This window comes from Lepidochelys olivacea (assembly GCF_965140295.1).
Source record: "Lepidochelys olivacea isolate rLepOli2 genome assembly, chromosome: 3".
NCBI lineage: Eukaryota > Metazoa > Chordata > Testudines > Cheloniidae > Lepidochelys > Lepidochelys olivacea.
The window spans coordinates 211,080,545-211,102,910 of NC_140413.1; the positions used below are offsets into that span (position 1 = coordinate 211,080,545).

At 49.4% G+C, this 22,366-nt stretch overlaps 2 protein-coding genes across 2 annotated transcripts in view; one reads left to right on the plus strand and one right to left on the minus strand.

The window, feature by feature from the left end:
- PYGB (glycogen phosphorylase B) overlaps window positions 1-7,724 on the plus strand; it is a 43,439-nt gene extending 35,715 nt beyond the window's left edge. The window contains exons 17-20 of the mRNA XM_084622525.1: window positions 477-684; window positions 2,478-2,612; window positions 3,740-3,806; window positions 4,685-7,724. Coding sequence (XP_084478651.1) covers window positions 477-684; window positions 2,478-2,612; window positions 3,740-3,806; window positions 4,685-4,837 — 563 coding nt within the window. The 3' untranslated portion in view covers window positions 4,838-7,724. The remainder of the gene's footprint in view (window positions 1-476; window positions 685-2,477; window positions 2,613-3,739; window positions 3,807-4,684) is intronic.
- Window positions 7,725-9,534: 1,810 nt separating this feature from the next.
- The window catches only part of ABHD12 (abhydrolase domain containing 12, lysophospholipase), a 51,101-nt gene continuing 38,269 nt past the window's right edge, over window positions 9,535-22,366 (minus strand). Inside the window, exons 10-13 of the mRNA XM_084622933.1 lie at window positions 20,868-20,950; window positions 18,434-18,512; window positions 16,743-16,870; window positions 9,535-11,801 (exon numbers count right to left, since the gene is read on the minus strand). Coding sequence (XP_084479059.1) covers window positions 11,762-11,801; window positions 16,743-16,870; window positions 18,434-18,512; window positions 20,868-20,950 — 330 coding nt within the window. The 3' untranslated portion in view covers window positions 9,535-11,761. The remainder of the gene's footprint in view (window positions 11,802-16,742; window positions 16,871-18,433; window positions 18,513-20,867; window positions 20,951-22,366) is intronic.

Below are 22,366 nucleotides of genomic sequence, written 5' to 3' on the forward strand. Positions count from 1 at the left end.
GGGTGAGGATGGGGGTGTGTGCCGAGTGCCTGGGAGAGCCTGACTGCAGATGTCGGCCCAGCCCCTCGGCTGTGGAGCTTTGGGTCTGGGCTGCAGAGGTGACTTTGTGCCCCTCTCCCCCAGGTCCTGGCCGGCTCTGCACCTAGCTGGTGCCCTGAGCTTGAGCACCCTGCGTTGTATCCGCCCACGGGGCCAGCGGAGCCGCTGGGGACTGGGCAGGCCCCAGGAGCTGCGAGCCAGCAGCAGGGCAGGGGTGCGTAGGAGCCATGGTGCTGGCCCCACACTGCTGTTCAATCCCTGTACTGGAGGGAGGGGCCTGTCCCTGGCTGGCTCCGCGGGGCAGAGAGGTGCACAGGGCTGTTAGCCAGCTGGCCCCAACAGCCACGGCCCGCCCCCGCGGGCTGGCCCCTGTAAGAGCTGGGACAAGGGGTAAAGAACAGCGGCCTGTTAACTGCCTCCTTCCCCCCCACCCGCAGTGATTCCCGCGGCCGATCTGTCCCAGCAGATCTCCACGGCTGGCACCGAGGCCTCAGGCACGGGGAACATGAAGTTCATGCTGAACGGGGCCCTCACCATCGGGACCATGGACGGGGCCAACGTGGAGATGGCGGAGGAAGCCGGCGAGGAGAATCTGTTCATCTTCGGCATGCGGGTGGAGGACGTGGAGGCATTAGACAAGCGAGGGTTTGTAGAACAGCAATAAGAACAGCAAACCCCTGCTCTGGTTTCAGATTTAAAGTGTTTGCCCAGTGCATCCCAGGCTGCCCCCTGCCAGAACGTCCTTAGCCCCCCCGCCCCCCCTTCCCCCATTGCCCCAGGCGTTCCAGGGCAAGCTGGCCGTGGGCCGGAGTGGGAGCTGGGGGAAGGACGCGAGCTGTTGTGTGGAAAGGGGAGAGGGCGAGATAGGTGCAGCCGCGTGCGGGAAGGAGACGGGTCTGGGTCCGAGTCAGCGTTACGGGAGTGGAGCAGGAATAGCTGCCAGGAGCAGGTCGCTCTGGTTGGATTCAGAGCCAGGGACTCGTGGAGCGTTGCTCATGGCCCTGGCACGGGTGGGAGGGGCACTAGGGCCTGGTCTAGGGCACTGACCGTCATGCGTCTGCTGCATTGGGTAGCCATGCCAAGCCATGCCAAGCAGCAACTAGCAGAGGTTGCTGGGTGAGACGTCCCCCACCCCTGCGTAGCGCTGGGGAATGAGCCCCGCTCCTGGGAAGCAGCAGTGGCCGCTGGGGTACGTGGCTGCAGCGGATCGGGGCTGTAGCATCAGTTTTCACCTCTGATGTGTTAAAAAAAATCAAACCAACCCCCCACCCAGCTCCACACGCAGTCCCCTTGCGTCACGGAATCCAGCAGGTCCGGGCCAGCACCGCGTCCCGTGCACTGTTCCTTCTAAGCTGTGCACGCAGATCCTAAACCCCGCGCGCACAAAAATGCGCACAGAAGACATTTTTAGCGCACATGGCCTGTCAAAAATTAGAGGGAACATTGGTCCCGTGTCCTGCCCCGCCGCAGAGGGGCTGGAATGGCAGAGAGACCAGGTCTGCTTAAGTAGCTCTTAAACTCCCACCCTTGCAACCCCGCCAGTGGGAGGAAGCCTGGACGCATGAACGGAGACAGGTCCCCGCCTCTAAACCCTGCTCCAGCTGAACTCGAGGATAGGGCCGAGGGCTCGCAGCCTGGTGGCATCAGCACGCCGTGGAGGAGCCCGCCCCAGTGAATCATCAGCGCAGGGCATTGAGGAAAAGGCCAGTGTGGACACATGGTGACACTCCAAAGAGCACCTGCATCCCCTGGTCAGACGCGACCTCAGCACTTTGGGCCAGATGTGCCAAAGGGATTTAGGCACCTAAAGATGGTACCTAGTAGGACTTTTGACACACCCAACTCCCACTGAAACCAAGGGGGGTTAGATGCTCAGGCACTTTTAAAAGCCACACTGAGAGCCTCTCTAAGTGCTGAAGTACCACTGAAAAACGGTCCTTCGGCTCCTAAATCCTTCAGGCTTGGCCTGCACTAGCAGGTGCTTGCTGGTAGCGCTGTGCAGCCAAACCCCCCTCCTGTGCACACAGCTTGTGCCGACGCAGCTCGGACCAGCGACTGGGGCCTTGGGCTGGTACAGTTCAGCCCAGGTCCCCCAAACAAAATAAGCCAGCCTGGCAAAAGGACAAGTCTTTTTCTGGTATCAAAATAGGATTAAAAAAATCCCTGCTTACTGCCGCTATCCCAGCAAGCTGCTAGCAGAGCCCTGGTCGAAAAGCCCCTTTTGGAAATGGGGCCTCGGCTCCTCGGTCACTTCGCTGCCTTGGCAAGCCGAGGGCAGTCGGCGACCCGCGGCGCTGGGTGCAAACACTGGTACTCCCCTGAAAGCTGTTGCCGGGGGAAGGCGCTAACCTTTCACTGCCACGAGAACGTGGCTCCTATTGCTGGGTGTGCCCAAGCCGTACGGAGCCGGCTGCAGCATGCACGTCTCTCCTGCGTAGGTACAATGCTAGGGAATACTACGAGCGCATTCCGGAGCTGAGACAAGCCATCGACCAGCTCAGCAGCGGCTTCTTCTCGCCTAGAGACCCTGGCTGCTTCCGGGATGTCGTCAATATGTTGATGAACCACGACAGGTAGGAGCCAGTGAACTTGGTCCTTCGTTCCAATCCGGTATGGAAGCCCCTGTGAGCCTCTGGTGCAATATTCCCCATCCATCTCCAGCCTGGGGAGATGTGGTCGGGTGGCCATGGAAGCTGGAGTCCAGTTAAGGACGTCGGACCAGGTCCAACCTGCCCCTTGGTGAAAGCCCCGGTCCCCTTCCCATGATGGCCCCATTCACGGAGCCGAGTGGGCTGGACTTCACGCTGCACCCGTGCTCTGGCCGTGGACTCCCAGCCCAGGGCAGCGGCTGGCCCTTGTACCCAGGGCTAGTGTGCAGCTGTCACAGCAGGCGTAATGCCCGGCCCAGTGCACGTCGGTCTCACCCACTGGTTCCCTTCTCCTCGTGCGGACGCAGCCGGCCCGCAGTGAGTGACTGGGGCCTTCCCTGCGCTTGTAACCCTGGGGCTGCGGGCCAGGCTCCTTCCCACGTTTGGGCCAGGGCCCCACCCTCCTGTGCCTGGGGTACTGCTGCCCCGGGGAGGGTAAAACGCCGTGAATGTCAAGCCAGCTTCCTTCTCTTCCTTCCAGCAGGGGTGGCTTGCGGGGGGGGGCTGGTCCCCCCACCCTGGAAGAGAGCAGGGGGGCAGCCCTGGATTCCTAGCGATTCTCTAAAGACAAGAGCCGCTGCTGCGGAGGATCTCTGCCTCCCTGCCTGGCATCACCACCCCTGCAGCCATGGCACGGTGCTGCCCTCGGAATCCCTCCCCGGTGCCAACGTGCAGTAACTCGCTCCAGGGGCCCCACTGGGCCTGCAGCCCTCTACCCCGCTTCCCCACCCCGGACCTGGGGCTTCTGCAGGGGAGCGGGGAGCGCCAGTACCAGGCTAACACCATGGATTCATCTCCCTGCCACTCACAGATGCACGGGGGAAATGAGAGCCAAGAAACAGGGCACGGACTGGGTTATGAGCAGACAGCACCAGTTTCCTTCAGTCTGCGATAGCCACTTAGGCTCCTTCAGCAGCTCAGGGCTGTGTCGGTTCCTAATGCTGGAGAAACCCAGCAGCACATTTCCTGATCGTCCCTGATCCTTCGCACTGACCTGAGCAGCTGACTCAGGCTTGAGTTCCGCATCTCACTCTCCTCTGCTCTGGTTTCAGATTTAAAGTGTTTGCCGACTACCAGGCCTACATGGAGTGTCAAGGCCACGTTGACCAATTGTACAGGGTAAGAGAACTACGCACTGCAGCAAGCGGCTGGATGGTCAGCAACACCGACGGTGAACGCGAAGGCCTCATCTCCACTCATGGGTTTGCTGGCAAAGCTAAACCGGCGTAGCCCTGCTGGCAACCCCTCCTAGTACAGAGCCAGTTTGTGGCGGTAGAGCTCACACTGGCTCAGCAAGTGAAATAACCAGCCCAGCGCACGCCCTTTGGTGCTGATATAACTACATCTGCACTAGGGCTTTTGCCGTCTTAGAAGTGTCACCGAAACTTGTTGCACATAAGAACGGCCAGACTGCGTCAGACGAAAGGTCCATCCAGCCCAGTGTCCTGTCTGCTGACAGCGGCCAATGCCAGGTGCCCCAGAGGGAATGAACAGAACAGGGAATCATCCAGTGACCCATCCCCTGTCGCCCATTCCCAGCTTCTGGCAAAAAGCAGGGGTAAAAGTTTCTAGTGCAGAGCTGTCCTCAGCCACCGTCCTGCTCCAGGGGAAGTGGTGGAGACCCCATCCCCTGGATATTAGAAGTATGTTGGCCAAAAGGCTAGTAAATAAATGTACAAGAGAACAGACCTGCACTGGCCGGGCGCCAGAGTAGATGACCTGTCCGGCTTTTCCGGCTCTCGGTTCTGTTGCATAAGGAACCCTGCTGCAGCAGCAATGAATGTGGTTGTGTTTTCACAAAGCAAAGCGTGAACAAGCTGCCTGCCCCACACTCTGACCCCGTCCATGCTAGCGAGCGGGGCAGTCTGTACAGGGCTGTTGTTCCAACCGGGAGCAGAGTGACTGGGAGGGGACAGCCCAGAAGCAGCTCGCTCCAAGTCACACTCTGAAAGCTGTGACCCATGCGGTTTCATGTTGCCTTTTCATCTTCATTACAGAAGCCAAGAGAGTGGACTAAGAAGGTCATCAAGAACATCGCTTCCTCAGGGAAGTTTTCCAGCGACAGGACGATCACCGAGTATGCCAGAGAAATCTGGGGTGTGGAGCCATCAGCTGTGAAGATCCCCCCACCTAACATCCCCAGGGATTAAGCTTGGCACTAAATGTGTGTCTGGTTGATCCAGGCTTAAGGTGCTTCTGGTTTCCAGCTAGGTTTGCACAGATGAACTTAACACCAGTTGAGGGTCTGGAATCTATAAAATAGGGCATTTGCTAGGGAGAAGAGGCGGGTGCTTTTAATAAGAGCAGAGAGGAGAGATGTTGGCCAAAGCCTTGTGTGTGAAAACAGGTAAAACAAAAGGAGCAGCAGGAAACCTGGTTAGAACTAAGGCCATTCTGTCTGTTACTCATTTAACCAACTTGCATGTCCTGTACCATGTTGAGTGAGCTAATGGCTGCCTAGGCTTCCTGAAGATACATCCCATGCTAGGCCAAGCACTTAGTGAAATTCTTGTTTTCCCCTTCCGTAGAAAGGCTGCTCTAATCTCTATAGAGGGGGTGATCACTGAACACCCTGCTCAGATGATCTGCCAGCATGGTCTGAACCTGCCCACGCCTCCTACCCCACCAGTCGTTGCTAGGAGCCTCACCTGGGTTCTTACACCTTCTAGCCACAGTCAGTGCTGGGACACTGGTTAGGTGAAGCAGGAGTGGAACCAACACAGGTCATTTTCCCTATTTAAAGGTAAATGACCCCACTCTAGCCAAGTGTCTGGTTTTGCTGCATGGGGTGAAAGAGGCTTAAACTCCACTAGCCAGCAGGCCCATTTTAATGATCAAGAAATGAGATTTATTTATTTTTAAACTGCCCTGTAGGAAACTTGCAGAAGGAGCTGACAGGCTCTGTGTGTGCACAGCAGGGGGCTTTTGGAGAACACCTGAGCCCTAACCTCATGGTTGTTTCTGCATCTAGCAGCCCCAGGTGGGGTGTGTTTTTCATGCTGAAAGGAGGCAGCTACTGGACTTCAGCCAAGATTGAAACCACCTGCTTTCCTTACCAAAGACTGCACCTCATTTGAATTAAAAAGCAGCTTGCAGACAGCAATTAAATATGGAGGTGCCCCCTGGAGCTGTTATAGGTCCTGGTCTAAGGCACTATCTTGCTCCAAGTGGTGTCTGTAGAGCTGCTAGGAAGGCATGTGAGATTGTATTAGCTTTCATCAAGCAGTTTGTGGCTGGGCCTGGATTGCGCTCCTGTTTCCACTTTGTAACGCCTACAAGGCCCATGCTGGCCGAAGGGCTGACTGGTCTCTGAAGAAATACTTGCAAGCACCAGCCTGTAAACGCTGTGCTTGTGAGATAGCATGGTGGGGCTGGATGGCTTCTGAGGCATGTGGCCACAGGCACAGGGCAAAGAGGAACCCATCAGCTTAGCACTTCCCCTGGCTTCCCAAGCCCCGCCTGAAACCAAGATCCATTTTTGTTGTTGGTGCAGTTGTTGGCCCCGCAGTAAGGGACAAAGACACTGTCACTTTCCCTCTGGCCAAGGGCCCTGCAGTTACGGTGCTGGCCAAGGGCCCTTGCTGGCCACGCTGACCTGTTCCTGCACAGAACTGCTGCATCCCCTTTTCTACCCCACCCAAGCCCAACTGTCTCTGTGACCTATGCCCAGAACAAGCCATCACCCACCCTGGGGCATTGGCTACCAACCAGACCACCTCCATCAAGGAAAGAGGCCCAAAGCTGGAACCATCAGCTAGCAGGCAAGTCACTTCCCCCAAAGCCCTTCAGGCTGCTCAGAGCTATAAGGCAGGGTCAGGACAGCCTGGCAGGCAGCAACCCCCTGCTCCAGGGACCATGACAGCCCCAGTGCTCTTAGCGGCTGCCCCTGTTGTCCAATAGGGGAAAAGGCCTGGAACAGTATGGATGGGCTCTACAGCAAGGGGCCTCCACAGCCCAGGGAAGGACCTGAGTATTAGGCTCCATGTATGTTATCAGCCACAGCTGGACTCCATCACAGCCCATGCATTGCTGGAATTTGAAGCTCCTATTGCTGGAAGAGCCAGGTTCCTGCATGGTCTCCCTTGGCCCAGCTCACCCAGAGCTCTGATAACTGCATTGTCCTCGCCAAGCCTCCCCCTGTGCATTTCCTTAGTCCTACGAGTGGAGCCAGGAAAAGCACAGTCAGTAGGAACCTCAGTACAGGTGAGGCTCTGGGCCCAGGAGCTGACTGCCAAATACAGAATTGCTGGGAAAGCTCATCTGCAATAGCACACCTGAAATTAAGTCACTGTGTCCGGGCTGGCGCACCTTTGCTGTGACCATTGATGTGTTAACTTACATCATGTCTCTATGCCCATGAGCAAAGAAAGGGACTAAGCCCGTCACTTCCCAGCGAGGAAGGGGATACACTTTTGGTGTGCATTGAAATCAAGTACAGTCCCTTCTTTAAATGATCAAAAAGACCAACCCTTAAGTCCACTTAACAATTTTTCACTGTAGTGTTGTTGCAGCCATGTTAGACCAAGAATCGTGGAGAGACAAGATGGGTGAAAAAGGGCTTTTAATGGCTCATGAGCTGGAGAAGACCTGAAGAGCTCAGTGTAGCATTATCTCACTCACCTTGTGGCTCTAGGATTTTTAAATGCTGTCAAATTTCTTGAGTATACAACGCTACTTCTGCTAAAGAATGTACCATACTTCATCTGCATGCAGCTGCTGATCTACTTCCATTGTGTTTTGTGTTGATCTGTACTAGGCAGAGTACTTGCTGGATTGTCAATGTGTTACTCACATTTCATAGTCTGTGTTCCACGAACTGGGATATTTGAACTGCAGATCAGCTCGTACTGAGCAGGAACGTGGAAGGTTTTGAAATTAGAGCATCCCAGTTGCTTCCGTATCTGCCTCTAATGGGACATGCAAATAGATTTAGTGTATTGTTTCAACATGCTGGCATGAAGTATGGATATTAATCTGTGTAGTGAATCTGTGTTCCTCACTTGTGCATTGGAAACTGATTAAAACAATCAAAACGGCCAGCTGGTTTGTGTTCAAATCCTTGCTCTCTAGTACTGATAGCCTCACAATAATATAAACCTTAGAAATTGACTGGGGGCTCAGCAAATTAAGTAATCACTGATTCTGCTTTCCCTCCCCGCCACCCAGGACCATCCTTACCCATACACCAGCTACGTAGGGCACCAGGAAATGTGGGGCACCAGCTAGGAAAGCTGCCACTGCCCCTGCTCTGCCTCTTCCCCAAAGCTCCCACCCCTGGTCTGCCCCAGCCCTACCTCCATTTCACCCCTTCCCCAAGCTATGGCCTGGGGGACTGCAGCAGGGGTCGGGTATGCCCTCGCACTCACCAGGCGATGGGAATTGGAGCAGGTTAGGGCCTGGTCGCTCCTCTCTGCCAGCTCCCAGCCACACCACCAATGAGTGCTGGAGGGTGGTTCCCTTCTGCCCCCCAAGTCCCAAGGCCGGGAGCCAGAGAAGCAGAGCAGAGGCAGGCTGGGGCCAGGTCACTCCACGTCCCGCCACCCCATAAGTGCAGGGTCGGGCCTGCCCTGCAGTCACCGGGCAGCAGGAAGTGGAGTGACCTGGCCCCAACCCACTCCGCTGGCACATGCTGGGGGGCAGTTTCCCCCTTGTGCCCCCAACCCTGCTCCTGTCCCCCCACAGAGGCCTAGGGCCAGCCCCCTGCCCACAGAGGGGGGGCTGCGTAGGACACCAAAACTTCTAGGGACAGCCCTGATGCCACCCTGCGGAAGCGATTTCTGGCTATACAACACATCTCCCATATGCCAATGACATGGTTTAAGAAGCTCTGGTGCTAACACATACTAGTGACAAGCTCAACAACCCCCAGCAGGCTGGGAATTCAGCAGGGTATTAATTAAGTCATGTCACCCCTGCAGCAAAGCACCTAGAAGGCAGGGCTGAGGGGCAATATGGAAAACGGCTCAGCGTGGGTGACGGCCTCCTTCCCACTGCGTTCTTAGGAGATGAAAAATAATGCACTATAGAAATAGGCAAGAAACATCATAGAAGCTGCTAGAGCTGAAAGCCACTCAGGAGACCAAAGATCCAGATCCACCCAAAGGATTAAGTGTGATCACAATCGGTCCAAGGGAGGGGTGGAGAACAGAGCCCCTCCCCCAGGCCCAAAGGTTCACACCCTCACCAGGCAGCCAATGCCAAGAGCTCTCACCCCTTCACCAACACAGGACCCGCAGTGCCTACTTTGGTCCCACCAGCCTCCATGCCTACACTGTCAGCTTTGGCCAAAGATTGCTGGCTGGATAAGCTACCACCCTCCCTTTAATTCCTACCATACACTCATTTATCAGGGCCTAGAACCACGTCGAGAACAGGAACTAGGTTCAGTGGGAAAGTACTGAGTCTGCAGGTGGTTTTATATTAACTACATGCCTTGTATACTTACAGGTTGTTGCATAACCCATCACAGCCCCTCTTTTATCCCCTATGACATTCATTGGCACAGCCCAGCACTCCTCCCCGTTTGTTCATACAGCAGGAAAAACGTTCCAGTGACCCCCAATCCCATGAAAAGGTGGTGTTGTGAGGTGCCCCACCCCGGAGAACCGATGGCATAGCCCATTCTGATCATCTCTCCAGCATTACTTGTCGTCAGAGGAGCACCGAGTACCTTTAGAAGCAAAGAACAAGTTTGGGACGCCAAGGGATACTTCAATGTACGCAGGTTTTGCTTGGAAACTCACTGATGGATCTGAGGTTTGCCAACTCCAAGGGAGGCATTAAATTCTGCCTCAAGCTGAGCTCTCTCCTTTCTTCCAAGTTAAAAACAAGACAAATAAGTCAACAGTGGAGTGATCAGAAGTTTTATTAAAGCTACACATTTTTAGATAAACATTTCAATCAATGCACATTACTGGCCTAATTAACTGGAATGTATGTTGAAATAAACTGCACTGGTTCATGCTCTGGAATCTAATCTGTGTCACATGGGAGGAGAGTCAACATTTTCATTTAAGTTTATACTTTAACATGAGTCAGATGACAGCAGCAGCATTAGATGGAATGTAGAGACTGAATTGCAAAGAGCCAAATAGTGTTTCTGTCCTGTCAGTGCAATAAATATCAGTAAGTGCATAAAATAGAATTTAAGTGTCACAGTTAGCTCAGAAGTGTTATGGGTCAAAACCTTAGTATAACCACACTACGGCAGACAGACAATCTACTGTCCGCTTTGTAACTATTATGAGCCTGTAGCTATAACTTGGATGCATGCTGAACTGGTTACACTACGCCTTATACAACTGCATAAGAGAACAGACCCCTCAAGGCTGTAAGGTTCACTTCTGAACACTAGGAACTAAAACTATTACACCGAGTATTACAGGGGATGATTTGTTAGGACCAGTTCAAACAAGGCTAGAGTACCCTGAAAAGCCCCAGTTTATTGGGTTCTCCAGCTACAGCTCCCATTGTCCAGCACGTGACATTCTCCCACCCACATGCCCCAAACGGCTGTGCCATGCTAGTGGGGGTGGAGGTGCGAGTCCTGAACCAGGAATTGTTTTGTGGAAGCAGTCAGGGAAGGAGGGGGGGGAATGGAAGGCACAACAGAATGGGGACACTTGTGATGTGCCTCCCTAAGGGGTATGATAAAGGGATGCACAGCCAGCAGCCCAACTTTCCACCACAGAGCAGCTTGCGCATCACTTCCCGCTGTACAAGGAGGAAGCTTCCACTGAGCATCTCCCCCAGTGGAGTGGGGCCCTATGAATCTACAGCCTCCCAGCATGGCCAGCCACCCATCCAGGACAGCACATGTTGCTATGAGGAAAGACGGACTGAGGCCACAGATGAACCAGGTGTATTCCGTGTGAACAGGAGAGCTGAGTCTTTGCCCAAGGCATGGAAATCAGGGTGTGGGGAATAAAGAAAAAAACAGAACCACAGTTTATTTGCATTACTAACTATCTACTGCTGCTTGCTTTTAGTTATGCAGGAATTGCTCTGCCTAAGGAACTGACAAGTTCACCTCTCCCTTTGTGCCTGACAACTGGAGCTAAAACATGTTTCTTACGGATCTCTGTCCTCTCATCCCCAAGAAAGTGCTTGTGTCTCTTTATGCTTAAAGAAGAACGGAAGACATTTTTTGTTTAAATAAATTCCTACATATTCTAGGCCCATATGATTCAGAGAAGGGGAAATCTCAGAAAAAAATTAAAAAACTTTCTCTAAAGTACAATCCCATCTGCTGAAGTCACTTAAGGTACCAATACTCCTACCAAAGGTATATGGGAAGGGGGAAAAGGAATACTCCAGAGATGTGCATGTATGGAGTGGGAATGATACTCAGAAAGAAGGACACGGGGGGGGGGCGAATGGAAAAGTGTTACAACATCCCCATCACATTAAATATTTGTGTCTTACTTTTTTAAAAACATCCTTTTTATTTCAAAATGTGTTTGTCTTGCAAGTACCCTTATGCTTTTGCAGTACACCTCAAATTAAAAGTTAACTGATTTCAATAAAACATCAATATTCCCCATGATCTCCAGCTCTTTCCTGATTATAACCATTGAGAGAAAATGATGAACTAAATATATATATTCTATAAAGGAAACACCCTGGAACTGAAGCAAGACAACTGCAATATTTAAAGATGGTCACAGCCACCATTTTGTGGGTAAATCACAGTCCATTTGTGATCCAAAATGTTACGCTGTTTTTAAATGTAGAAGTACCACCATTTGTCCCAAAACATGTTTTCTAGGAATGTCTGTTCTTTTAATTATTATGCTGCATTGGTAGGTCTTTGTTGTGCTCAAGTTTTGAATGGGCTGGTATTGGTGCATGGGTTGGTTTGTTTTTCTGTCCATGTTAAAACAGAAGCCAGCTAACTTCATTTCTTTCTTCTCCTACTGTCTTAGACACTGATGTGGGAGTTTGGATTTCCAAGGGTATGCATCAGGACAAACTAAGGAATTCCTGGCTTAGCCAGTGCCAAGCGCTAAAGAATGGCACACTTACCGAAAGAAAAAACAAAAAGAACCACCTTAATGCTACCAAGCAGCCCGTCTTCAGTGATGATGTGCATGTTCAGATTTTCCCAGGAATTCCCTAGAAAAGAAAACAAGAGACCGACAGTGACAAATCCACTCTGCCACTTTCCAAAACCAGGTCACACTCCTCTCAGGTCTGAGGCACAGCCCGTTAAAACCAAGGTGTTTGACTATGCTCCCGGCGAAGGTGTGATTGTAGCACAGGTAGGCATACTTGTGGGAGCTTCAGCCTAGCTAGCATAGGCATCAGCCCAGGCTGGCTACCTGAGCATGGATCCAGGCCCCTGGAGGGCTTGCACGCTGGTTGCTAGCCCACGCCACCACATCCTCGCTGCTACTGGTGCACGTGGTAGCTGGATTAAAGCCGGCATCGTGAGCTTGCACCATACTGCAGTCACACGTTCGCTCTGCAGCGCGGACACTCCCAAAGGGCGTCTCTGCACTGACTTCAAAGGGAGCAGGCCTCCCGCGCACAGTGCTCTCCTGTTAAAGCAAACAGGAACCCCCCCGGTGGTAGAATCTCCTTCCTTAGAGGTTTTTAAGGTCAGGCTTGACAAAGCCCTGGCTGGGATGATTTAACTGGGAATTGGTCCTGCTTTGAGCAGGGGGTTGGACTAGATGACCTTCTGGGGTCCCTTCCAACCCTGATATTCTATGATTCTATGATCTGACCTGCTGATAAAATATCATGAACAGTCCTACAGAGTAAAGCTCGCTCTTTGGCTCCGGAAGCCTGGTTTCCCAATGTGATAGTCACCGCTGACTATGAATGCCCCAACAGTTAAGAGAGAGTTGGGCACAGAGCAACAGAGACGACATCTTAAATGCCCTATACAGGAACTTTTGCATTTCCACTGAACAAATGGTTCCCTACCTGTCCATAACTGTTGTTCTTCTAGATGTACTGCACGTCGATTGCGCTGTAGGTGTCTGTGCCCTCTACTGCAGAGGCGTCAGCAGTTCCCCCGAGAGCACCCACTGGGGCAGCAGGAGCGTTCGCTGTTGCCTTGCTTGCCACATGCAGGCATAAAGGGCCTAACCATTCTGACTCCCCTAATTCCTTTCTATGGGCAAGACTGCGACAGAGAAGGGAAGGAGAGTGGGTTGTAGAATGGACATGCGCAACACATCTCAAAGAGCAACAGTTATGGACAGGTTAGTAACCCTTTTTAATTCCTGGGGTAATTGCATATATCCATTCCACTGTAGGTGACCCACAAGCAGTCTCCCTGGAGATGGGCTCGGAGTCTATCTGAACAGGGGCTGGAGGACCACTCATCCAAGCTCAGGATCGTCTCTAGATTGTTGAGAGAAGGTGCAGTGGGGGGTAAACATGTGACCGGATGATCAGGTTGCTGCTTTGCAAATGTCTAATATGGCTTGTGAGCCAGAAATGCCACAGAAGTTGCTTGGGATCCAGCTGAATGACCCAGTGCTCTATCCAGTGGATTCCATTAGCCAGCTGGCAACAGGTGAATAAAACCGGATATCACGTCAAAATTCTTTGTGTGGAAACACGCCTGCCCTTCACTCTGTCTGCAAATGCAATGAACGATTGAAATGAAGACCTGAAATATTTAGTCCATTCCAGATAAAATGCTGAAGCTCTTCTGATTTCTGCAGTGTGTAGTCTCTCCTCACCTTTACTACCGTGAGGATTTGGGGAAAAGATCTGTAGGAAAATTGCTTGGCTGACATAAAAAGTGGAGACCACTTGCATAAGAAAACTTGGATGGGGAAGATCAAGGTAGATTTTATCTATGTAAAAAAACATTATCTGGAGGTTCTGACACTAGTTCCCTCAACTCCCCCACTCTCCTGACTGATACAGTGGCTACTAGAAATGCAACTTTCATTAAAGAGTTATTGCCATTGGGTTGGAAGTGGTAGTCCACAGCGGGGTGAAATGCTGGTATAACCACTAGGGGTACCCTGACTGAGGGAAACAGCCCGCCATACAGAAGATATTCTTGCTTCTATTCAGCATGTACTGTACTAGGAGAGACCCCTTTCAGTCTTGACTAGGTGGAAAACCTCTTCCACTTGGCAAGGCAAGTTGTCCCAGTTGATGGTTTTCTACAGTTCAGTTGCACCTCCTGCACACTCTAGAACAAGACTCTCCTGCCGATGCTAACCAGGAAGCTTCCAGGCTGTCAGGTGAAGGGCCTGAAGATTAGGATGGAGGAGGCAGCCATGAGTCTGAAATGAGGTCTGTGTACATCAGGAGTGAGAATCGCACACTGACTGTGAAAACCAGTGCTGACAGGGCCACACTGGGGCAATCAGTATAAGCCCCTTGCAGGTACTGAAACTGAAACGAAAGCAGGCAGCTGACATACTCCTGATGACGGGACTGCCTAGGTTGGACACATAGGAGCCCACTTCAGAGTCTGGTGAAGCAGAAGCCTCTTCTTGTGAGCACTGTGGTGCTGTACCTGTAAGGGACTTGGAAGAAAGGGGAGCTGTCATCTGTGGCTTCCCCCTAGAGAGCACCTCATTAATTGGTACCCTGTTGGCCAAATCCAATGGAACTGCCTGGTGCAGAGGGGAAGGCGCTGATGATGGCATTTTGGATGCCAGTGCTGGGCGACTCCAAGAGGTTTAACAACTCTCTTGCAGCCTCAAACACCTCAGGAGTAGATGGTACCGGGGCATAAGGAGATCCCGACAAAGGTGCTTCAGGAGTTGGTCTCGACTAGCCTGCACTGGGCTCTGGAGTCAATGAACTCCCCTGTTTAGAGGTGTGCTCTGTAGAGTGCTTCCTCTCTGACACCCTCCTGAGTCTTTAGAACAGCTGAACCTCTTCATCTCTTTCGACAATCTGGTACCGAGTCTGATTTCCAATGCCTCTTCTTGAGTACCGGCAACACCAATCTGCCTCTCGGTAATGGTACCGCCAAAGGTACATACTGCTGCTCGGTACCCGGACCAAGGCAGATCGCTCAGATGGAGGAGGTAGCACCGATTCCAGTGGCAGATATTTTAATGTGGCTGTTCTGTCTTCTTTAGAACAAGGTTTAAAACCCTTACAAGTCACACATTTGTCGCTCACAAGCCCCCCCCCCCCCCCAAGAACTTAAGGCAGCTGGGGTGAGGGTCACTACTGGGCATTGCTTCACCATGAGAGCAGCAAGGCTTGAAAGCCGGAGAGTGTGGCATATCTCCAGTGCCAGGTCCAGAACCTAGACCTGGTACCAGAGCCACACAAAACACCACAACTATTTTAACTAGTCAATCAGCTAACTCACTAATACACTACACTAACTAGACAGGTACTAGATAGAGGATTTGACTGAAGACTTGCAGAAGCAAGGACAGGGAGCTCCAACACCTATCACAGAGGGTAGGAAGGAACTGAGGAGGGCAGGTGGCTCGGCCCTTTATACCTGTACGTGGCGAGCAAGGCAGCGGGGGTGCTCCTGCTGCCCCGATGGACACTGCTAAGGGAAAAACTCTCTGACAACCGTGCACTGGGGGGCACAAACACCTACAGAGGAATGCACACGCGCAGTCACTCGAAGGAGAACGACAGCCATCGCAAGCTTGTCCATAGCGCTTTACGTTGCATATATGCAGCCTAAACGCAAGACAATGATTTACCCGTGATACGTGGTCTGCGGCTGTGGTGCCAGCTGGCAGCACAAACAGCCCTGCCAGAGCGCCCACAGCCACAGTATGGTGGGCTGCCCCCAGAGGTGACCTGCGGGGTGGGCGAGGACTACCAGCCCTTCCCATAGAGTTCCTGTGCAGGGGAGGCAGAGTTTAGACCTTAGTCACATCCACGAATAGACGCAAGCAAAAACTTTTGACTTTGATATCTAAATGCAGGCATCCAAAGGAGTGGTCCGATTTTCCAAGGTATGGGGTACCTGCAGCTCCATTAAAGTCAACAGGAGTGGGGGGTGACCAAAACCTCAAAGTCAGGCCATTGTGCAGGGGACTCTCTATGGATTTAGGTGCCTATCTTTAGACGTCCAGCTTTGAAAAATCTGCCTTGGGCCTTGTCTACACTAAAGGGAAAAGTCGATCTAAGCTACCCAATTTGAGTTACGTGAATAGTGTTAAATCGACGTAGCTTAGATCTACTTACTGCGCGATCCACACTACGTCGACGGGAGATGCTCTCCTGTCAACTCCCCTTACTCTTCTTGATCCGGTGGAGTACAGGAGAGTGACGGGAGAGCGATCGGCGGTTGATTTACCAGTGAAGTGAAGACTAGACTCGCTAAATCGACCACCAATGCATCGAGTGCCGCAGCATGGATCCTCCAGTAAGTGTAGACAAGCCCTTGGAGACCCTACAGGAAGAGTGTGGGACAGAGGTGGCTGGTGGGCTGAGTGCAGGAGTAGAAATCATGAACTCCTGACTTCTAAACCAGGTTCACACTCTGGCAGCAAGTCATGTCACTGCTCTGACTCCAGTTCCCTAATTCATAATGAGGGCAATACAAATTCTCCCTCTCCTCACATAGAATCACATACAATACACAGTTATAAATGATTAAGGTGACCAGATAGCAACTGTGAAAAAACAGGATGGGGGTGGTGGGGTAACAGGCGCTTATATAAGAAAAAGCCCCCAAAACCAGGACTGTCCCTATAAAAACGGGACATCTGGTCACCCTATAAATGATACACATACAGATTTGCAAGTTGATTTTTGGAGCCTATATTTCAGGAACATAGCCAAACTTATGAGGAATATTTACATATTCCTTTGAAGATGAAAATTAGTAAATGCCAAGTGTTGTTATAAAGGTTTCTAGCATTCAGTGTGTTCTGATTCATTTATGGTCACACAGAAATTTGAGGGGGCAAAACTAAACGTGGATCCCAGCAACTATCTACAGTAGACTGTCTATAGCTAGAACAGATTCCAAATTGCAAGTCAGCTCAGAGCAGCCTTGATCTAACAAGCTTTATCCATCTGTTCCCTACAAACTGTGACACTTCCGTAACAATGCGGATTTAATACATTTAACATGACCCTGCTTATTACCGCAGTATTCGAGGTAGCTCTGGACTCCTGTATATGTACTTATGCCTGTAGCCGAGGTCTCTGTGGAATGGAACAAACTGTACTTTGTAGTCACGGAAACTCCGAGATGGTGCAGCAATGTTATAAAGCTGTAGAAAGGATTTAAAAAAAAAAAAGTGAGGTACAAATCACAGCTTTTCAAAATAGTGCTGCAATGCTAGCTGGCTAACAGTACACTTGCTGTATTGATACAATGGGCTTTATTTTATTAAAATACATAGTAATTTGGTGTAAACCCTCACACACACACACGGATGGGAGGGGAGGGGGGATTTTGGTGGAAGAAAAAGGTAAATACAGCATCCACTAGGAAGTGGCGGGTGAGAGAAAAAAATCCGTAGCATTAGATAAAAGGGAAGGTCCCAGAATAGATGCCCAAAGGGATATGTATCTACCATATATTTTGCAATGCAGAGAATCTGCAGAGTTATGAGCTGACCAGGCAACCGCACACTTCACTGGAAACCGGAAGTATGCAATCAGGAAGCAGCAGAGACAGAAAAACCCCCCAAACAAATACAGTACTGTGTTAAACAAACTACCAAAACAATAAATTAAAAAAAAGATTTGACAAGGTAAGGAAACTCTTTCTGTGCTTGTTTCATTTCAATTAAGTGGTTAAAAGCAGCATTTTTCTTCTGCATAGTACAGATCTGAACCTTCTCTAAGTCAATGTTCAGTTGTAAACTTTTGAAAGAACAACCAGAACATTTTGTTCAGAGCTACGAATGTTCCCGACGCATTCGTAATTCTGCAGTTCTACTGTATCTCTGTGGCTCTCATTTTGCGTCTCCACTCTCAGAGCTCCCCTTTTACCTAATCATCTCTCCCCCCACCCTCTAATGGACAATGCAGTAACTCTCCCAACAAAAATTCTGCTTACAAAGGACAGTTAGTAGATTCAGTTGGACAAAACTGAGCTTCTGTAGGAGAGCTATTACATAACTAACTTTGCTGAAATCAGCCTAAAGTCCTGAATGAGATGAGTTGGCAGATTGCAGTTCGGGCCCCACTAATAATGCATATGAATTACGAACACCATAACTATGCACACACAAACAAATCCCAAACCACACTGGGCAATGGGATTAATTATAACCAGAGATCAAGTTCCTGTGCTTTCAACTAACTAATTGAGCAGTAGGTTGGTAAAGACCTGTTGCAATTAAGTTTCTATTTAGGTAAAATCTGCCTGGCATAGGTTTAGTTAAAACAACTATTTAAAATTAATTTAACAGTGTTTGAACCCTTGGATCCAGGAACCGAACGGGTATTCTGTCAATCTGTGCTCATTCTCTCTCATTCCCATGCTTGGGTTAGTATAACCGTAACACTTTTCCCCTAACTTCTCCCACAAAATTTTTTTTGGCAGGCTGAATTCTTCACACTCCTTTCCCTTGGCAAGTACCAGATACTTGGAGAGTTTGTTTCAACGTACAGATAAGGTTTGCCACCCAAAATCTGATCCCTTCAGCACCACTCACTTTATGCACCTCTGCAATTATTAAAGCTGCTAGTTCTTAACATCATATTGCTACCTTTTTCTGAACAGAATGGAATAATTTGTTTGGGTGGTTGTTTAAGACACACTATTCCCTCCTATCAAATGGGTAACTTGAAGCAGATCTGTTATGATAGCTGAAGAAAGGCACCTTCTTTCCAAGATGAAATGGTACAACAGGATCATCTTCAGCATGAAGAATAAGCAGCGAACAGGAAATGTATTTTACACTGCAAAAAGGATTACAATTGTCACCAGGAATAAAAATAATCAAGTAAACTTTAGGATTAATCACTCTGCACATTCTGGTTACATTTTTGAAAAAGACATGCTTTCTGAATACTTTTCAGAGTAGCAGCCGTGTTAGTCTGTATTCGCAAAAAGAAAAGGAGTACTTGTGGCACCTTAGAGACTAACAAATTTATTTGAGCATAAGCTTTCGTGAGCTACAGCTCACTTCATCATCATGCATCGGATGAAGCGAGCTGTAGCTCACGAAAGCTTATGCTCAAATAAATTTGTTAGTCTCTTAGGTGCCACAAGTACTCCTTTTCTTTTTTCTGAATACTTGTTATTTCTGAGTAAGATTTTGCCTGTCTATAGACAAGCAGTTCTTTACCGTAGATGGTTTTAGAAGTGAGAAATTATAGAGAAGCCAACAATTTCCATCTCTCCTTGCCCTCTGAAAAACAATTTTATCACCATTAAGCTAAGCTACAGTCACAATCAAAACTACTAGCTTCATCAAATTCAACACTTGTCCCTTCAAATGCAAATAGAGCCAGTTATCTTTGGCTTATTGTCCCTCTTCTCGAACAAACACCACTAATAAATAAGAGTCCCATTCATATTCTGCAAAGTTGGCAAAAGAATATGCAGCGCAGTGGATTGCTACAGAGTTTATTTTTTAAACAATAAAGAGTAAGCCCATCGTGTGTAACGAAACAACAAACTATTCCACTACACACTAATCAGAAAGTGCTTATTAGGAGACATTAGGGAGTTTTATGACCAACAAGTTTTGTAATTATATTTGGTGGTATTTCCAGGGAAGTTATAGTTACAAACAATTCCTACATAAAATTAACCACATTTCAGATTTTGTTAAAAACACCAATTAATAAGATGTAAGGAAAAAATGATTAACAAGACCACTGGAGAATCTATTTGCTGGGGACCTCATCACCCCACGGTAAGGTCAACAAAATGGTAGATTTTTTTTTTTTTACTATTATAAAAGGAAATTACTGTGCATTTTGAAAAAGTGCTTTTATTACAAAGAAAGGGGAAGAACAGTCTAGTGCAGTGGTTCTCAAACTTTAGCGACCCGAGGACCCCCATTTTGATTTAAATTTTTTCACAGACCCTCAAATCCCCTGCTCAGCCCCAGGCCCCACCCCCAACTCCACCCCTTCCTTCAAGGCCACACCCCACCGTTTCCTGCCCCCCCTCTTCCCTGCCTCTTTCTGCCCCCTCCTCCAAGTTTACCCCATCCCCACTCCTCCCCCTCTCTCCCAGCGCCTCCAGCACAGTGCTGGACTGCTGTTCCCCAGCACGCAGGAGACACTAGGAAGGAGGGGGAGGAGTTGATCAGTGGGGCCAGTGGCCCTGGACATGATTCTGTCCCCTCCCCCGAGCGCACCCCATCCCCACTCGTCCCCTTCTCCCTCAGCACCTCCTGCATGCCACTGAACAGCTGTTCCCTGGCGTGCAGGAGGCACTGGGAGGGAGGGAAAGGAGTTGAGGGAGGGGGAGGAGCCGATTAGCAGGGCCAACTGATCCTCTTGAATACCCTAGGGGTCCACGCACCCCAGTTTGAGAAACACTGGTCTAGCGTCTGGTCTACTGGCGAAGACAGAGGGCCTGGATTCTATTCATGCTATGCCACGGATTTCTTGTGTGACCTTGGGCAAGTCACTTAACCTCTCTGTAGAGCTGCATGATCCTTCTCTACTGAGGTGTTGAGAGATTTAATTCATTAAGGTTTGTAAAGTGCTTAGATTCTTTGATGGCAGACCTATAATAGTGAAAAGTATTATTAGAGAAAGCCTGGATCATGTCAGTTTATAACAGCCAAATCTCCAACTATCTAACTCTCTGAATAGGATAGTTCTATTCAACGTATTAAATAGAGATGTTTGTAAGAAACCAACAACAACAAAAAAATCGTATTTATAGACACCCATATAGTCTCTCACTTTTATGCAGTCTCTTTAGCTAGCTAGTCAGATAGGCTATTTCCTGTGCAAGGGAAAAAACTGTTGGTTTAAACAGCACCTACACTATGATTAACTACATTAAAAAATGAAAAAGCAACCAAGAAAAAATGATACTGAGTTGTGTGTTGGAGTTTCCCGAGACAGAGCCAGACACACCCACACTTTTATACACTTATGTCACACCCAAGGCCAGTTAGGGCTGTTGAAACCTCCTTACGCAAGTTCCAAATGCTTCAGCAAAAAAGAAGAGAGACTGCAATTTGGCATATATTCCCATGGTGTTGGCTTTATTCTAGTCAGTCTCATCTATGAGTAGATCGTTCAAAGGGCTCACAGGTCAGATCACATATGAGAGTCATTACTTACTTCTCATCATTTGCAAATTTAATTCCACTCATTGTGATGGTGTCAAGGAAGAACCAGTCAAATCCAGGGAAGTATCTATATATCTGAAGAAAAAAAATTTTAAGTATATGAATAGACATATTCCACTGAACAGCGAGAGAGACCATTCCAGCCTGGAATAAGAGAGCATTATACACTACCAGATATCACGTTGGTTACTCGGGTATATGCATCCAAACTCACAGGTACTGCTGCAGAGACACTTCACTGTTTGTTGTTGTTTTGGCTACTAGTGCACAGTCATGGATGATTTTAAGGGCCAAGTTCTCCAAGCTAACATCAGCATTGCCGCTGCTTGAGTTTTTTTGGGTATCAATCTGCTGCTGTTTTACCCAGAATGTCACAAGAGCTCCCACAGGCCTGGCCACATTGACATGGCCTGCAGGTTTGCTTATTTGTGTGTTGGTTACCTCTGTTGGGTGTCAGAGCAACTTCACCATCCACCCTGGGAAAACAGAAGTCTGGCTGCTAGGAAGAGATGTGACCATAAGGAGGTTCACCCAGCTGTCAGGTACCTGGCTTGCACAGGAGAGTCACTGGCAAGTAGTCAGGGTATGAGTTGTGGCAAAGCTTTCAACCCTGCTGTTTCCATGGAAACCCACATAGCTGCAAGGTAGGTGAAGTGTTTCCAGTTACATCACAGGACCAATCCGGCCCAGGGAGTGCACTTGTAGTAGCCACACATGGCCTTGTGACCATGAGGACTGGTAATTATTTTAGTCCAACCTTCAAACAGCTGTACACCTAAATGTACATGCACTTTTGTGCACTCCTGATTTAGGAGTATAACACCGCTTATGTGCGGATGCCAGCTGGATTTGCATCTGCATGTGTGTGTACACAGCTCCATGCCTCAGGCAGAAGCGCACTCATTTGAAAGTCTGGGCCATTTTAACTTCTTGGCCCAGCTTCTCCACCACATTCAGCCAGCTCAAAACTGGACTGGTTGGCTATGAAATGGAATGTTGATTATTAAATAGCACAGTTTTAAAAGCCCCAAACAGCGCGTACCCTGGCTGTATTTGATGCTCCTTTGAGCCTCCTCTGAGTGGCATCTGCACTCACATGCTACTCACTGTAAGTGTGTCAGTCATGCCTTATGTCAGCAGGGGACCATGCCTTTGCACTGGTGAACCCTGTGGTGGGAAACACAGTCCCCACTGACATAGCCAACTTGGTCTGTATTTCTCACCCCTGGATTTATTACTTTTCATTCCCAATTTTCCTTTTCTTGCATCAGACTCCAAACATGGTTGTTAATTTCATTTGTAAGGTGCATTTCTATGAAGGCATTTTGTGTCCTACATGTCTTAGTCTTAATAACAAACACTGGCAATCACCGGGGGTGGGGGTGGGGGGGAGAAGGGCTTACAGAACTAACTCAGGTATGTGCTAGTAATGCCCAAGAGTAATTTTTAAATATGTTAAGTTTTTGTGACTAAAATTATGAGGTAATAAAA